This window comes from Camelus bactrianus, chromosome 3 (genome assembly GCF_048773025.1).
Source record: "Camelus bactrianus isolate YW-2024 breed Bactrian camel chromosome 3, ASM4877302v1, whole genome shotgun sequence".
NCBI classification, from domain to species: Eukaryota; Metazoa; Chordata; class Mammalia; order Artiodactyla; family Camelidae; genus Camelus; species Camelus bactrianus.
In genome coordinates, this window is record NC_133541.1 from 32072484 (window position 1) to 32088934 (window position 16451).

Sequence of the window (16451 nt, forward strand, 5' to 3'; positions counted from 1 at the left end):
GCAAAGTCTAAAGGCATAGTTAGTGGAGTTGGCTGAGGTTAACTGGTAGAGTTCCAGGTCTTCTCCTTACCATTTTTGAAGGAAAGAGAACACTGGGAGTCAGCGGGGTGGTGAAAGTGCCTTCCATGCACCCCTCGGGTCTGCCACCGGAGCCTCAGAAACAGCAAAGGTCAATGACCCTTCACCTAGTTTGGGCAGAGCTGGCAAAAAGTGGCCACTTGTGAGAACCTCTGACAGAAGAATTCCTAGTTACGCCCACATCTGCAGGCACACGCCTGTGTGATAAAGTTAACCATGGAATTTTTCTTTCTTTTTTGAAATTGGGGTCATATCCCATGCATGTTTTTAATTTTCTTGAGTTGTACACCTGGCAAATGTGAATCTCAAGTTTACTCAGTCTCGGTTGAGAGGGGTCTCATGGGATGAACATCCGGCTGCTGTGAAAGGATGCTGGTGTTTTCTGTACAGCATGGTGACAGAACACCTACTACTGTATTGTGCAGTATTTTAGACAATTTAAGAGGAATTAAGGGTAATTTTGATTTTATGTAATTTTTATTGGACATGCTGACTTAGAAGATAGTATTTCATGTAAGATGTGAGCGGACTTTATAAAACTTTCCAGCTACATTAAGGATCAACTAGACTTATGTGACCTAGGCTTGGAATTGAACAGTGAGTTTATAACTACAATATAAGTGGGAAAGTAGATTCCAAGTTTTAAATACGTGAATTGGAAACAAACTTTTGAAGCACCCTTTTCTGTATGTAATGGACTCAGCAACTAAATTCATTGTAGACACCCATGATCAACTGTTATATTCCAAGCTCTTTGAATAGTTTTTTAAAAAATGTTTTTGATGTTCAAAAGACAAAGTATGGTTCTCTCAGCACATAAATGTTTTGTTTTCTTTCCTTTAGTGATTTACCTTCAAGGAAGTTGGGGATTCAGGAAGTTCTGTGAACATGGCGAACCTACTGAAAACAGTGGTGACTGGCTGTTCGTGTCCTTTACTTAGCAATTTGGGGTCCTGTAAGGTTCTACCTGGGAAGAAGGATGTTTTACGAACATTTCATACTCACCAGGCGCTGTGGTGTAAAGCCCCTGTAAAACCAGGTAAAGTCTCATTTCAACGTATGTAAGTCAAACCTTCAAGTCATAGGAGCCAATAGATCTGATGAGAGAGAAAAGGAGAAGCCGTGCAGCTTTACAGCCCGGTGCTTGCGCGTGATCATTTTGCGTAAAAAAACAAATGAGTGCTTTCTCACATTTTCCATGTATGGAAGTTCCTGACTGTCAGTACTAACAGAGAGGAAGAAATAATAGAAAAAGAAAAATGATTAAATCAATTGAGGGGGAGGATATAGCTTGGTGGTAAAGAGCATGCTTAGCATACACGAGGTCCTGGATTCAGTCCCCCTTACCCCATTTAAAATAAATGCGTAAGTAAGCCTAATTACCTCCCCCACCAAAAAAAAAAAAAAAAATCAATTGAGTTGTACCCAGGAAACTATTGCTTGTAGTAACCATTTCTCCAGCAGCTCTTCCTCTTTCCTAGTCAGTATTGGGGGACTGTACCATACATGTCTCAGCCATGCTCAAAAATTAGGAACTAACTGTATTAATTGATCTGCATTAATGTTTATTAATTCAGTGAATGGCAACTTCATCTCAGTTGCTTCGGTCAGAAACCTCAGAGTCATGCCAGATCCTCATAATAGGTATAGGTCAGCTCTTCCTTGTATCTAGAATCTGTCTTTTTCTCACCATCACCACTATTACTGTCTTGGTCTGAGCCACCGTCATCTGTCACATGGACTCTTAACTAGTCCTCTAAATGGTTCCTGTGCTTTCTACTTTTGCGCTCCGCTAGAGTCTGTTCTATACAAGACAGAATTATCTTTTTGAAATCAAAGTCATATCACTCTTCTACTTAGAATTTGCAGCTAGCTTCCTAGCCCACACAGAGTAAGAGCTGAAGTCTTCCAGCGGCTTACACGGCCTTTCCTGCTAGGACTCCCTCTTGCTTCTGTCCTGGGGTGCTGGCTGGGAAGGAGGAGAGGAAGGAGGAGAGGCTAAGAGGAGAGGCTTCTAAGCGAGTCAGACTCCTTTAAGCGTCTTGCCCAAAGACCCTCCTAGCACTCTGTTACACCTCATTGGCTGGAACTCAGACCGGTGGCCATCTGTAGCTGAAGGGGAGACTCGGACATTTAGTTTTTTTATTCCAGATGGCAACATACTCAAGTGAAAATGGCTTTCTGTTACTAGGGTGGAGGAACAGCATGGCTGTTTGGGGATGGGGGAGCAGGGAACCAGAAGTCTTTGCCACATAGAATACTTCCGTTTTAAATTTAAGTTTGTAGGACTGTTTGTGCATTAAGGTTGCCTAAACTACTATTTGAGTTCTTATCTGTCTTTTAATTGATTTCACAGCCTCTTTTCTTGTTCTCACATGACAGGTCACTAATGGTAGGGTACCTGCCCTGAGAGCCCTCAGGCTTATCTTCAGATTTTTTTAAGTGTTCTAGAAAGCCAGATTATCCAGTGTGATAAAATTGTGTGTAAAGTAAAAGTCAATAACTGCATTGAGGACATGGGAATTGTCCTTGTGAGCAGCAAGGACATCGAGATCTCTGAGTCAACCATGCATGAGACTTGTGGGATTTCTGGGTCTTGACCATTTCCTAGATGTTTATTTTTTATCTCTAACAGAGGAGGATTCTGCTTTTTCATTAATCTTACCCACAGTTTCATTACCATGTTGAAAAGCATGAAAAGTAGTTTCAGTCAATATTAATATTTTCTCAATTTTTTTCTTTTTCCTTTTTTTTCCCCCACCAGTTGCCACGCTCAAATAACGATCCAAACAAGGTCTATGTGTTGTGTTTGCTTGCTGTGTCTCTTGGGTCTGTTTTGATCTGTATGTTCCTCTCCTCTGTTTCCTTTTTGATTGTTAGAGAACTTAGTTGTTTTCCTGTAGAATTTCTCACATTCTAGGTTTGACTGGCCGAGTTCCCTTAGTATTATTTAACCAGTTTGTCGGTCCCTTGTATTTTCTGTAACGTTTAGCTAGATCTAGAAGCTTGATCAGACTCAGGTTTGCTTTTTTTTTTGACAATCATACTTCGTAGGTGCTGCTGTGTACTAACTGTCAGGAAGATTGATCAGTGAGTTTAGATGTTGTCAGTGTGATCCATCTTAGGAAGTTACTATCAGTTTGTCACTCAAAGGCTGTTGTAGACTGTTATCTTTGACCCAGCTGCTGACCTCTCCTTTAAGAATAGAAAGGTTTAAGATATAACACTTGGAAATCTGTGAGGAATTGCCTGGGGCCAATTGCCAAGAAAAGGACTTTGGGTGTGGCAGGCCATCAAAGTGTCTAGTACAGAGCTGTTTTTCAAAATAGCTAATTATTCCTGTCTTCCTTAAAGGTAAAAATGAGGAGGCCATAAACCAGAGAGAGTTACTTTGAAGAGCAGAGTTAGCATGTTGAGTGGTCTCTCAACCCATTTTTTTTCTGAAGAATAAACTAAACTAGTTATATTCCTTGAAGAGAGCCATTTGGTTAAACTGTTTAGGATTTTCAGGAGAGTGGGTACAAAAATTTCCCATCTATCAAAAAAGCCAAAGGATTATGCATATGAATCTGAAACATCATTTAGAACAGCAAGCTGTATGTGCAGTATGTTTTGAATAGACTTCCTGTTTCCATTTTCTGAACTGTATTATTAAATCACTGACTTCCAATTTTTTTGTTTGTTTTTTTGGCCTTTGTTGTAGGAATTCCGTATAAGCAACTGACTGTTGGAGTCCCCAGGGAGATTTTCCAGAATGAGAAGCGAGTGGCGTTGTCTCCTGCAGGTGTTCAGGCGTTGGTCAAGCAGGGTTTTAATGTTGTTGTGGAGTCGGGTGCTGGCGAAGCTTCCAAATTCTCAGACGATCACTACAGAGCAGCAGGTGCCCAAATCCAAGGGGCAAAGGAAGCGCTGGCTTCTGATTTGGTGGTCAAAGTAATTATTCTTTTCCCCTTTCCATTTATGGCATGCTGACTTTTTGAAATCTTCCCATAGAGAGATTGAATTACTTTTTCTATTGTTATAGCTTCTCATATTTTTGAACGATGCCTTTTTCTCAAAGAAATGGTTGCATGTTGTGAATATTCATCATGTTCCAGTAGAACTTTGATCAGACCGTGCGACCTATGTTTAACCATGAGAAGAGAAATGATCTTCCTTTTTACTTTTGCGATGTAGAAATTCCCTTCTTACTGGGTAGGGAAAATTTGGTTCATGTATGTCCAAAATGCCTACAGGTGAATATTTAACTGCTGCTAGAATGGACAGGAGGCGTGGAACTCCGGGGACTGAATGTACAGTGATCTTCTAATACCTTGAAGGAACAGTGATTTAACTGACTTACATGGTATTTTTAGAGAGGGCAGGAATATTCTGGAAAAAGCAATGTTGGGCTGAGTGTTGAGTGATCTTGCCTACTTTAATAAAAGGTGTTAAGGTATTGTATAATAGAAAACTATATGTTAAAGAATTTTACAAATAAAATCTGAAGTAAAAAAATCATTCAGAGAATGATTGATACTCTGTATCAAGAGTCCAATACAGATAATTACTAGAGTTGAACTTTAATCTAAATCCTAAGCCTTCTGTAACCAAGGCAAGTAGGGAAGTATGGATTAAATAAGCATGATTACCAAGTTAAAATTAAAAGTTAAAATTCTGATTTTTTCAGGAAAGACCAGCTTTTTCTGCATTAGTTTCTAAGCGGGAATCAATCACATAGTTTTTTAATTTTTAAAATTTTTAAAATCTACAGATCCCTAAATAACTTGATAGGGTCTTAAATAGTGGTTTTTGCAGAAGACACACAACTGTTTTTTGCTGTAGAAAATTAATAATAAAATTTAGGATATGGAGAAAAATAGTAATTCAACTTAAGTTTTTAAGTGTTTAGGTGTGCTGATACTTGGTAATATAACTTGGTATAATAAAAGAGGTTAGGGAAAATAGAAAAATAAGTATAATCCATTCTAATGTGTATTCTAAGGATCAAAACCTTTTGAGATGTCAGAGAATAAAGGATTAGTAGGTTGTGCATAAGTTTTAGATATGCCCTATGTTCCTTTTAGAGATTCACAATGTGTATGAGCCTGTTAAAGGCACTGAGAAATCCTATAACATAGAAACTTACATAACTGAAACATATAGTTTTGTACTTGCATTAATAAACTACTTGACCTTAGGGCCTCTTTTTTGAGTCAAGCCTGTTAATATACTGAGGAACTAGTGATCCAAAATGTACCTTCAGGGAAATACTCTGTTAGCTTGACTCTCTCAGATGCCAGCATTCTCAGCTGAGCATTTGATAGGGGCCAGAAGAATTAATTCAAAGTTGTCCTCTAATTTTTATTAAATCTGTATTATAGATTCTTACTGAGGAAAAATAGACCTTGTCAGAGTCTTAATTAAAGTCCAGAACGTAAAACCACATGCATCACCAGATCAATAGCTGAAATGAGAATAATAGATAAAGGTGTCTTATAGGTAAATTAATGCTGTTAAACAAAGTATTGACCCGGTGTTTGTGATTCTGTTTCCTTTTAAAATGTGATTCCCAGAGCTGTGTTTTCTGTGCTTAAACTAGCCTAAAAGCACTACCACTGCAAATTGGGAGCTAATGAAATGACATACTTTATTTGAGGGTTGATTTTAAAGAGGGATTTGAAACACATTTTAAAACACTTTTAAAATGAAATTTAAAAAAATTTGGTGTGAAAAAGTAGACATTTGAAACTTCTCTAAGTGTGTGGATTATGTGTTCACTGACTTGATACTTAACAGAATATATTGTAGCTTTTTGCATAAATCCAATTCAGTAAGGCAACTAGTTTGAGTTGTGTTCATCTATAAATATTCATCTGAAAATTTAAGGTCATGTAAATCAATACATACGACCATGGAGCTTTTAGTGTATGACCTTCTTAACTTCTCACCACCCTCAAAGTTTGTGCTTGCCAAAACTAACAGGAACTGAATTTTTGAACACACAACCAGAACTTCCTGTCCCTTTATTCTAATATCTCATAATCTTACCAGATAACAAGATTTCAGGAGGACAGGTATGTTGTAGAACCTACATTTTTTTTTTTTTTTACTGCTCTACAGTTCATTGCCAAATCTGTCCTGACACTATTTCCAGGTATGTGTCTCTTTACTTAGATAGTAGGTGGCATGGATCTTTGTGAGTCTTACTTTGGGAATTTAGTCAGAAATGTATTGCTGAGAGATTACTTCTGGATTATTATTTCAATCATGGCATATTATTTTAATTGCTCTATTTACTTAAAAATATGATAAAGGTATTTGCATTTTTAATTGGTGACTTGACTTTTTTCTCAGGTGCGAGCCCCTATGCTTAATCCAACATTAGGTGTTCATGAAGCTGACCTTTTAAAGACATCGGGAACACTGATTAGTTTCATTTACCCAGCCCAAAATCCAGACTTGCTAAATAAACTTTCCAAAAGGAAAACTACAGTTCTGGCGATGGACCAAGTGCCAAGAGTCACAATTGCTCAGGGATATGATGCACTAAGCTCCATGGCCAACATTGCTGGGTAGGTTGATTCTTTTCCATTCCAGTTGAGCAGAAGCACAATGGTACTATAGAAACATGCTCACTATAGCTCTTCTGTCTTACAATGATTTTACTTGTAATGATTGTTGGAGATCGCAGCCTTCTGAGAGTGCACTTGAATTATTGTTAAGACTCGTATTGTTTCACAGTCATCAGATAGGAAGTGGCTCTTTGTTTTGCATGCGATTGTATACTCCTTTTTAATCTTCATGAGCGGAAAGGAAGTAATATTTCCTCCCACCAGAAGAAATGCCTCTTTTTTTTTTAATGAAATGCACACTTACTTTTCTTAATATCTGTTTTCACAAAAACTACGTGGTAAATAAACCATAGCATTAGTAATTTATAATTATCCAAAAACCTTAATATGATCAACTCATATTTTGTAGTAGCTAAACTTCTGAAGTCAATAGCAAGGGTAGTGATAATAATTAGAACAAATGATTAGTGTCTTGTAGTAACCTATAATGAAAATGAATATATGTGTGTATATGTATGATTGGAACATTATACTGTACACCGGAAATTGACACGTTGTAATTGATTATACTTCAATTAAAAAAAAAGAGACATGACAACCAAAAAAAAAATTCACACAGATCTAGTACTATCTTCTTTTAGACTTTAGTTATAAAGAATGAAAAAGGGAAAGGGTGCAATGTAGAAAGTCTTATTCTAGTTTACTAATTATAAGGCCTCTAATTCTATGCTAAAGAAAGTACTTCTGATTTCTGTATACATAATGCCCCAAATTTTGTTCTTCAGGATTTAGCTGTACTTTAATAGGAATATATTGTATTTCATGTATGTGTGTATGTATGTATATATTAGGTTGAAATGACTGTTTTTTCCCCCCAGTTTTATTGCACTATAGTTGACATATAACATTGTGTAAGTTTAAGGTGTAAACAATGATTTGATATATGTATATATAGTGAAATTATTACCATAATAAGTTTAATTACCATAAATCAGTGTTGCCATAGGGTTAAAAATGGTTGGATATGGGCAGTTTCATACAATTCCACCTAATATATAATTTTTTTTAATTAGTAGATTTACCACTTTAATTAGGTTTTATGTAGTAAATTCATAAAATATTTAATGAATAGGGAAAATGTCTGCACTTGAAGTTTCATCTGGTGTCAAAACCCATGCTGACTGCTGAAGGCTAGCTACGGCCAAGATGGCCATAAACTTCATTTGCTCCCCGGCACTGATGCATTCCTCGTTTATTGCCTAGAGGGATATGTTGAGAAGGATTCTAAGGCTCATTCAGCTCTGAGAAATGTGGCAATGGCTGAGTAACCATGTCCACCACAGGACACAAGTAACTGTGTAAGTGCAGTGTATGGCTGACTCTGCCTAGAGAGTGGGAAAAATCTGGAAATCGGATGATGCTTATGAAATCAGCTCACCTAAGAAACTAGTTGAATTAGATTTTAAGCATGAAAACTATTAGTGGTGACAACTTCCTAATATGAATGAGGCACCAACAAATGAAAATGTTTAAAACATGAAACAGTGCATGAAAAAAGACTAATCTGAATAAAGCCTTTTACAGCTGATAGATATGCTGAAAGTTTTCTTAGCTTTCATGTCTGAGATGTAGTCTATCAAACGTGCCACAGGTTCTACTTTGGGTTTCAGTTGTTCACTTTTGATATAAATGAGATACAATAAGCAAAAATGACAAATTAAAAACAGGTTTTGTTGTCCTTAATGTAATATGGCAAATGGTTGGTTTGAAGACATTTTTTGTGATATAAATTATGTACCAAGTGACATCATAAATCTTGCCATATTTAGTTTCCAGAAAAGTTATGTTATGCGATGTGGAACTTGAAATTTTGTACAGAAAATGTACAACGTAAACTTCTAAGGGTGCTGTTGATTTTGTCATGGGAAATGCGCACATGTGAAAGGTTATCCCAATCTGTAGCTCTCTGTCAGTGGTTTTTAGCTGCAGAATCTTTTGAGCAAATAATGAGACAGTGCAAACAAATCCAGTAAGAGCAGCGTAGCTTTACTTGAAATGAGGGATGAAAGGGTGTCCAAACATGTCTATTCTCTAGCTAACCCAGTACAGCCCCAGAATTGGCAGAAATTTGAACTTTTGGGAATCCAGGGACAAAATTTAAAGCGTCACCGTCTTATGTCCTGAGCTGATATTTGCAAAGGGCAGAGCTTGAGATGAACTGTCCAGGGTACCTACCCACGCAGTTGTTATCTAACTCACACACAGGGCCCTGTTACCGTGAAGACACGCTCCTTCTAGTTCATTGCTGCTCATTCTGAGCCTTTTTGTTCTCATCAAAAAAAAAAGGCCCACTTTTATCACTTTTCCCCACTATCAACGTTTTCTTGTACATTTCCTATGTCTCGTTTTTATTTTTTTAGTGTAGCAACTGAATCTTTTAAAACATTAATTCCAAAATTAATTCCTTACAGTAGTCTTTGAATTTTTATCATGTTTACTCTTTGCAAATTTCTATCACCTGGATTCAGAAGTAAGACTAACAAATAATGTAATCTCTAAAATAGTGTTTCCTTGCTCTAATGATTTACCTTAAAGTAGTAGTGTTAACTACTTACGTGCTTTTGTAGTAATTATTATATCAAGTATTATGTTATAAAAATATGACTGGGTAAAGGTTTTTTTTTGTCAGCTGGCAGGTGGATAGGATCACTATAATATTTGCATTATGATATTAATCTTTGCATTATAATATTAAGGTAGTGGGTGTGTTACTGAGAGTGTGCATAGGGCCTTTTAAGTATAAAATAATATGAAAATGAAATTAATGTGTAATGAAATTAGCATAATAAAAAATCCTGTTAAAGAAAAGATGGTATACATTACTAGTTTTTGATGCATACAGTGTTTCTTTAGCTAAAAACATATTTACCAAGTCTTTATGTGACTGGCTTTATGATAAGTGCTTTACCTGCATTATCTCATTTAGTCCTCACTGCAACACTGAAAGGCTCTTTTTGTCCCCATTTTAAAGGTGAGGAAACCATAGAGAATTAAAGAAATTTGCCTGAGGTCATTCAAAGCTAGTTAGTAGTGGAACTCTGACTTGAACCAAGGTCACTCTGTCTCAAAATCCCCTGGTTTCAACCATCAGGGATCAAAGGAAATGTTTTTCGTTCTGAGGTTGGAATTTTATTATGTACAAGCATATAGCTAGTCTAATTTTTTGATTCTTAAGATTTCCCCCATCATATAAATACTATGCAGTCCTCAAAGAAAATTTGGACAATATGATAAAGTAAAACAGAAAGTATGAAGTATCTGTAGTCCCAGCTGCCAAAGAAAAAGCATTGTTAGCATTTTCTTGTCTTCCCTTCATTTCTTTTTTTATCCCAACCGATCTTCTGCAGTGTTCATTACGAAGAAGTCAGGGAGCATCATGGGTGAGAATGTGTCTCTGTAGGCAGGATGCCAGCGGTAGACTTCTGGCTCTGCCATTTACTAGCTGAGCGACCTCGGTCAGATCTCTTCATCTTTCTGTGTCTCAGTTTCCTCACCTGTAATATGAAGATAATAGTTTTACTTATCCACAGGATTGTTGTGAAGATGAAAGGAGTAAGCACCTAGAACTGTTTTTGACGAAGAGTAGTTACTATGTAAATGTTAGCTATTATTCTTATTCTTTAATAATTTTGATATATGAGCCTAAGTTCTTTCATTTTGTAGAATTATTTACCCATTTATTTATCTATTTTTTTTAAGTTACAAGGCTGTGGTACTAGCAGCAAATCATTTTGGACGGTTCTTTACTGGTCAGATCACAGCTGCTGGAAAAGTTCCTCCAGCTAAGGTAGGTAAAACTTTTTAATATTTCTTTATACTATGAATTAATTAAAGGGAAGTGTATGTATGGTTTTAAAATACAGTTATTTAAACATTTTTGTTCTATGTTAACTTCACAATGATGACTTGTGTCACATACAAATACATGGTGGAGACTCAAAGCTGCTTAAGATTACTTGAAAGAATTGACATTTCTAGAAGTTCTAGCTTTGTTTGTTTGTTTCTTTTTCATTTGCTAACTTGAATTCTTAAAGGGATTTTGGATGACTGGTTTATTACCAGTTTTTTAAAAAGCATCACGATACCATTCAGCCAATTCTCAACTTCCGAATAATTGTGACATTTTGGCTCAGGAAAGACTTGATTTTCTGTTTTTGCCAAATTTGGGGTCAAGAGGAGAGGAAATAGGAGGTGGTGTAGTGAGGGTGTTTGCCAGCGGGAAAGGGTACAGTTTCTTTCGTCTACGTGGAGAGCAGCGAGGAGCAGTTGATGAGAGGTGGGGATGGCTAGGTGAAAGAAGAGATTACGTTATGACCCTTCAGTGCCACGTACACCAGATGACAACATAAGCACCTCGGCGAGGTAAAGGAAACAGGTCCTTCAACATTGTCAGCTACCTACAGATACTCTGTAGGATGCAGGTTTACTTGGTGCTCTTAAGTACTTTGTTCTATCAACCCAGAGCTCTCACACAAAATCTCATAGAAAAAATGAGAAACAGGTAATAGCAGCTTTGAGAAATCTAGTTATTTATTACTTTAAAAACAGGCCAGATGAAGACAATGGCAAGAGGCCAGGATACTTACCACCACCACAGAGATGCGTGAAGTGATTACATTTTGACTTCTTAGGATCATGAGAAAAGATTTGGCACTTCTGGTGGCCAGAAGTTGGCTGCTCTTCTTGAACTGGACGAATGCTTTGATGCATAAAACCACTACTCAGTTTTGATTAGAATCTTTCTTGGAAGTACATGGAAGTTGAGACGAAAGCTGTGAAAGTAAGGGATTAAGAAGTGAAATAAAAGAGAAGAGGCGTAAAGGAAGGAGAATCAGTCAGCCTTTAAAAGGTGGAAAACTGACTGTCTACTGAGAATTTAAATAGCACCTTAAGGGGCTTTAGTGACATGACAGAAATACTTTTCAGGTATTGAGGAATTAGACAGCAGATGGACTCATCAAGGTAGATTACATAGTATTTTATTTGGGTTTGCTTTAAGCGTGGAGGGTTCTTACGAGTCTAGAATGAGCTAAGATCAATCGGTTGATGGCTTACATGCCAGGCACTGTTCTAGGAGCTGGGATGTGGCTTGAACAAGGCAAACAAAATTCTTGCCACGTGAAACTTACATGCTAGAATGAGCCCCAGCGAGGAAATAAAAAATCTTACAAATATAGAAGATAATTTTAGATGTAAAAGAAATGAAAGGATGATATGTTGGTGAGTAATGGGAACAAGCTGCTGTCATCAGGGCAATGGGGAAGACTCCTCTGACATTTGAGTTGGGACTTAAAGGCTGGGGAGGAAGAAAGCAGGGATTCAGGATTGTAGGCCAGGGGAATAGCACATATAAAGGCCCTGTGGTGGGAAAGAGTTCAAGTGTGTTCTAGGGGAATAATGAAGGCCACTGGTTTCGAGTGTGATGAGCAAGTGGAGAGTGATCCGAGATGATGCTGGAAAGGTAGGTTGGGGCTGGATGATGCGGGGCCTCTCTTACAGGTCATGTTAGAGTTCAGATTCTCTTGCGGATGAGGGAATCCCTGACTTGATTGTTTTGGAAAAACTCCACTCTTGCTCCTGTGTTCCCTCTTAACTTTCATATAGAACACTTCACTTCTGATCCTTTGGGTCACCAGTTATTTTAATTTCATTTGTTTTTGAGATGAAGCAGCCATGGGCATCAGTGCATAGAGTGGGGCTGGTCCTTTGGAGCCTAGAGCCAGCTTGTTCTCTCTGGTCCCTCTTTCTCCCCTTTCCTATAGACCACCCTCTCCCCAATAAGCATGTTGGGGGACATTGCTTGGTGTGGGGAAAATTTGGATTTTCCCCACACCAGGCAATTCTGTGACACCAGCTGGGTGCCCTACAGTTTAACTTAATTCAGACACGATCTACCTGGAGAAAGCATCAGATCTCACATGTTAGGGGGCTCAGTCCTACAAGATTGCCCCCAACCCCCCCTTCAGATGCCAGTCACAAGTCTAGGTTGTCACCTGTGCTTATGAGAGATCGGCTATAAATCAGAAGTTTCCACAACCCCCTCCTTGGGTTCGATTAGTTTGCTAGAGCTGCTCACAGAACTCAGGAAAACACTTTATTTACTGTTTACCAGTTTATTTTGAAAGAATATGATAAAGGATACAGATGAACATCCTGTTGGGAGAGATGCAAGGTATGTGGGAAGGGGCCTGGAGCGTACATGTCCTCTCTGGGCATCACTCTTCTGCATCTCCGTGTGTTCAGCAACCCAGAAGCTCTCTGAACCCTGTACTTTTGGGATTTTTATGGAGGCTCCATTGTGCAGGAGTGATTGATCATTAACTCCATTTGTAGCCCTTCTTCCCTCTCTGAAGAATAGTTTCTGTCTTTTAAATGATAGGGTCTTTTGTTTTTTCTTGATTCAGGATAACTTGGCCCAGTCCTTTGATTTTTGCTTATTTTAACTTCTTTTTTGTTTTTAAAAGTTGTGGTGGGGCTTCAGTGTATAGAGTGGGGTTGTTGCCTTGGAGCCCAGAGCTAGCTTGTTCTCTGTGGTCCCTCTTTGTCCCCTTTCCTGTAGATCACCTCTCCCCAGCAAGCAAACCATCCCCTTTAAGGTCAAATCACAGGATACCTGAGATATTGCCTAGCGGTTGCTGGAGCACAGTTCCACTAGCCTGGTCTTAAAGAGGCGGAAGGAGATGTGGGCATGATGGGTGGGTGGGAATTTATAAACTTTACTGTTTCTATGGGTGGCTTTTTTTTTTTTTTTTTAACAGCAACAAGGAGTTGCCTTCAGTGGACTGGAAAGTATAATAGGACTTTTCTCGGGAAGGCCCATTCCAGACTGGAGACAACACTGTTTTTATTTTGTTTCTTAGAAGGCGGGGAAGACTCTTGTTTCTGGGCAGTTGTTTGACTTTCTTGGCTCCAGTCCTTCCACAGGAGATTAGTTACATTGCTTTGGATTTCAGGTGCAGTTCATTCAAAATAGTCCAAAGATAGGTAGTTGGTCACCTGCACATTTCAGAAGCATTTGAGCTCAAAATAGGAGTTGAGGTAGATACTTCACCACCAATGTTGTACCCGTCTTTGAAACTTATTTTGATGTTTTACGAACATAGAAAAATCTTAAAATTTGAAAGGGAAGAGGAAGCTAGAGTGCTACATTGGGGATTTGAGTAGAAGTAGCTTTGATACAGTGGGAAAAAAAACCTGTCAGTCTTTAACATACATGACACTGATGGTGCTGTATGTAGCTTTTACACCGAGATGCTGATTGCCAAGCTATCTTTAGTGAAGGTTGTTGGCCTTTGCCAGCAGTTAAAAAAAAAAATAAAAAACTTTTTAAAAACAGCAGTGATTAGGTTAAGGGCAAGTCTGTCCGACTCAGTACTATTGAGGGCTAGCCACCTGGTGTGCTAGTGCATGCTGTATACAAGGCATTCATAGTTTGTAGCTGACGATTTTCATAGGCAGTTGATCGTGACCTGAACGTATGGGTTCTGCCTTCTTTCCTAGATTCTGATAGTTGGCGGGGGTGTCGCTGGGCTCGCTTCTGCAGGTGCAGCAAAGTCGATGGGTGCCATTGTTCGGGGATTTGACACAAGGTGAGTGCTTTCCTAGCGATTGCTGTTAAGGTAAGTTATCTTGTTTCAGTAGAAATTATGCTTTCCTTAGAATTTATAAATTAAAGCAGCACATTGAAACTGCTCTGTAAGCTCTTTCCATTTAAAAGTGTTTCCACTTTCTCAAAGTTCACTCAAAGTGAAAATGTATTACTTAGTGGGAAAAAGAATTTAAGGACTCAGACGCAGTACAGCCGATGTAATAAAAAAAAGAAACTGTAAACGGACTACTCGTATTTAGTGTTGAATTTTCACGTAGATTAGCAATGTGGACCAGAGTTCTCTCTGCCCTGACTTTCTAACACATTGCTCTGCTGTGTTGTTTCTGCTCAGAATGTATGTAGGTACTCGGTAGGGCATGAACAAAGATTTTGTGAGTGTGAAGAAAGGGAGAGATCTAGGAGACAGATGGGGGATGAGAGTCATGCTCTGCACTGAACGGATGGAAGCAGGTAAAGCGCATTGGGCAGCAGTAGATCCCCTGAGTGACAGCCCTTGATTATGATCAGTGCCTGTTTCTTTAAAGCAGACATTTCAACATTTTCCTGGACTTTCTTTAAAGAGAAGTTTGATTAACATGGCTCTCCATTTCAGAAGACAATACTAGCTTTTATTAAATGCGTGCTGAATATTGTTATCATTTATGTCTTCCAATACTTTTTCGAGGTTGAAACATGTAGTTATTGACTATCAGCTGAGGTCAGTAGAGGGGTAAATACCATGGTTAATCTCGAATATAGAATGACAAAGAAATGCAACCATTCACAGTTGAAAAGAATATGACATTTCAGAGTAAAGAATGTTCCATGGAATGTGGTTTACAGTGCTTACCTGGAGTTCAGAGAAGTGATGTACTGATAAAAAGCTGTCTGGCTGAAATGAGAAAAGATGTTTCTGAAGTAACCAGGACACAAGCCAAGGATAGCCAGACTTAAACATATCATTAGTCCTAGCTTTTTATTTTTAATGTTTACCAATGTGAAGTTTTTGAAACCATCCAAGCCTGGTGAAAGCAGGTTGTTCAAGTTTTCATTGTAGTGGACCAATAGTATTACAGTGGAAATGTATGTATTTGATTTGGAGATGATTTGAAACTCTGTGTTGGGTTAACTACTGAGAATTTATAAAAGTTACGTTGATGTCATTGGTTTAGATTATGTAGTGAGTAGACAGCGAGAATATGGCTGTTGCTTAACTTCATTTTTAATTACAGTTTATTAAGATAACCGAAGTATACAAAGAAGAAAGATGTGGCTGATCTGATATAATGCTTTTTAAGAATTGTAGCTCATTAGTTAATTGAATCACTATTTTGAGACTGGGGGGTATCATATTATAAATATGAAGTCTAAATATATTGGAAAACATACTTGATTGTAAATTCTTGTTGGAAAGCCAAATGGTATATATTTCCAGATAAATGTCTTAAAGACTTAAGGACAACTCATTACCCAGTGATATTACAGGAGTGTGATTTTTGAATTCTTTAAAAAGTAACTAAAAATTCTCATGACAATAGTATCTTGCCTGTTGTCTCTGTTACAAAGTTTAGAAATATAAAGGCTTTACTTTCTTTTTTGTCTTTTTTTTTTAATGTGTATTCCAATAAAACTTTCTTTACAAAAACAATCGGCTGGCAGGACACCTGTACTAAATGCTTCCTCTCTTCCAGGGATAGTGCTATATGCTTTATTTTATTTGTTCTTTACAGTTACTCTGTGAAATAGGAATAAATAGCCCTATTTTACATAATACAAAGAGAATATAAATCAATTCAATAACTTATCCAGTTTATTTTCATTCTGATCATAAAAATAATACATGCTTATTCTCCTAATTCAGAAAAACATAAAAAGCACAAAAACTGAACATAAAATACCCTAAAATCCTACTAGAGATAACTGTTAACATTTTAGTATAATTTCTGTTTTCTACACATTAATTAAAAATGTAATTTTACTGAGAGTACTGCTTAACTTACTTTTTTTTTTTTTTAACCTAAGCCTAGGTTCTTTCTGTCTCTTGTCTCTGCTGTCCTCAGCTTTGGCTAATGTCCCCTATGGTTACATGTTGACCTCCCCAGACAACCTGGGCTACACGCTTCCTCATTCCAGCCAGCAGAAACGGAGACAAGCTCTTGCTCAACCATGAT

General features: G+C 37.7%; 1 protein-coding gene across 4 annotated transcripts in view; it reads left to right on the forward strand.

Annotated features, from left to right (window-relative positions):
* Positions 1-16451, forward strand: part of NNT (nicotinamide nucleotide transhydrogenase) — a 76156-nt gene that overhangs the window by 3986 nt on the left and 55719 nt on the right. For all 4 annotated transcript variants that reach the window (XM_010966311.3, XM_045503775.2, XM_074357869.1 and 1 more), the window contains exons 2-6: positions 922-1117; positions 3782-4011; positions 6415-6632; positions 10392-10479; positions 14193-14281. In XM_010966311.3, the coding sequence (XP_010964613.1) occupies positions 967-1117; positions 3782-4011; positions 6415-6632; positions 10392-10479; positions 14193-14281 (776 nt within the window). In that variant the 5' untranslated portion in view covers positions 922-966. The remainder of the gene's footprint in view (positions 1-921; positions 1118-3781; positions 4012-6414; positions 6633-10391; positions 10480-14192; positions 14282-16451) is intronic.